Genomic DNA, 1,580 nt, shown 5'->3' on the forward strand with positions numbered 1-1,580 from the left:
TCAACTTTTACTTATTTGGTAAGAGTGAATAAATAATTGAAATAATTTTTATAATTTTCACAACTTATGAAATTTTTATTTTTATAAAGAAAATACATAACAAGAAGAATTTAAATTATATATTTAAATAAGATTTCAATTTCATATCATGATTTTAAGTTATGAATTTATGTTGCATGCCAAACGTGCCCTAAGTCATAAAAGCAAGTTGCCAAGCCCATTTAGATATTTGTGAGCAAAATATCCCTAACCCGATTCAATGATATCCAACACTAGATTTTTATGAAAATAATTAAAAGACAGAAATACCCACTACTGCAGTATAACAAGCTTCAACCTCCAAAATTTTCTTTGAGTCATTCAATTTTCCCACAAATAAAAAGTATGTCAGATGAGGATATTTCAGAAAGTTTCAGTGAATGGGAGCGAATCCCATCTCCATCATCAAATACAAGCAATAATAATGATACAAAATTTTCCAGTGAAGATGAGATTCACATAGCTGCTATGGAAGAAGTAACTACTTTGCCACTGACTGATAGTAATAATGATGAGAACGGCGAAGGAAATAAGTTGAAAAAGAATTTAAGAGAATTAAGTTGTTGGATTGTTCATATTGCTTCGAAGATCAGAAATTATGTTGCTACTAAAGTGGGAATTGGAACTTTTACTTCTAGTAGAAGTAGAATATTAGCAGTGCTTTTGGTTTCCTTTTCTTATTGGATGATAAAGAAGAAATTGCGGAGGCAAAGACAGATTGATAGTACGTCTAGGGAACTTATGCTTCTTATACAAGAAAAAGACCAGGTATTTAACTTATATACACAGTAACCGGTAACTTTCTTTTCTCTTTTTTCTTTTTTCTGGGAGAAGGAAAAGATTAGTGTATTTGTTACTAATTCTTCCTTTTGGGAACAAGTTAATTATATGTAGTTATCTTTTAACATCGGATAAAGGTAAATTTTTCTTTTATATTATCAGTACAAATTAAACTCAGCTCATTCAATTCTTCATGCTCTGTTTAGCCAATTTTTTGGTATTAGGTTATTCGAAATGTTTTGGAAAATACTTTGCTTTTTGGGAAACAATTTTCTTAGTAATGAGAAAAACAACTCCTTTAATAATAATAATAGAAAAAATAAATTTTACTAGTGACTTCTTAAAAATTTATTGCGCTTTCCCGCCCCCATCGGCCATCGAACCCCACTCCGTATCTCATTCCACCCTCCTAGTGTTTTTTCTAAATTCAATATACATACTTTTGAAAGAATATTATTCCCTCCGTTTCAAATTATGTGTCATTATTCTTTTTTAATTCGTCTCAAAATAAGTATCTTCTTTTTTATTAGGCAACTTTTTAAAGATACAATTACCCTTTTATTCTTATTGGTTCATTTAATTAAAAAAAAATATTAACATATTTTTATATAAAGAATAATTTGATAAATTTTACCAAGTCTTCCCTTTTTTCTTATTCGTATCCGATCAAATGATGACACATAAAATGGGACGAAGGGAGTATTTTATTTACTCATGAAATACTAAAAAAAAAAAAAAAGTTCACTATTTTCCCAAAAGGA

General features: G+C 28.7%; 1 protein-coding gene across 1 annotated transcript in view; it reads left to right on the forward strand.

Annotated features, from left to right (window-relative positions):
* Positions 1-271: 271 nt before the first annotated feature.
* The window catches only part of LOC107870567, a 7,277-nt gene continuing 5,968 nt past the window's right edge, over positions 272-1,580 (forward strand). Inside the window, exon 1 of the mRNA XM_016717136.2 lies at positions 272-807. Coding sequence (XP_016572622.2) covers positions 283-807 — 525 coding nt within the window. The 5' untranslated portion in view covers positions 272-282. The remainder of the gene's footprint in view (positions 808-1,580) is intronic.

The sequence above is a fragment of the Capsicum annuum genome, chromosome 5 (genome assembly GCF_002878395.1).
Source record: "Capsicum annuum cultivar UCD-10X-F1 chromosome 5, UCD10Xv1.1, whole genome shotgun sequence".
Taxonomy (NCBI): Eukaryota; Viridiplantae; Streptophyta; class Magnoliopsida; order Solanales; family Solanaceae; genus Capsicum; species Capsicum annuum.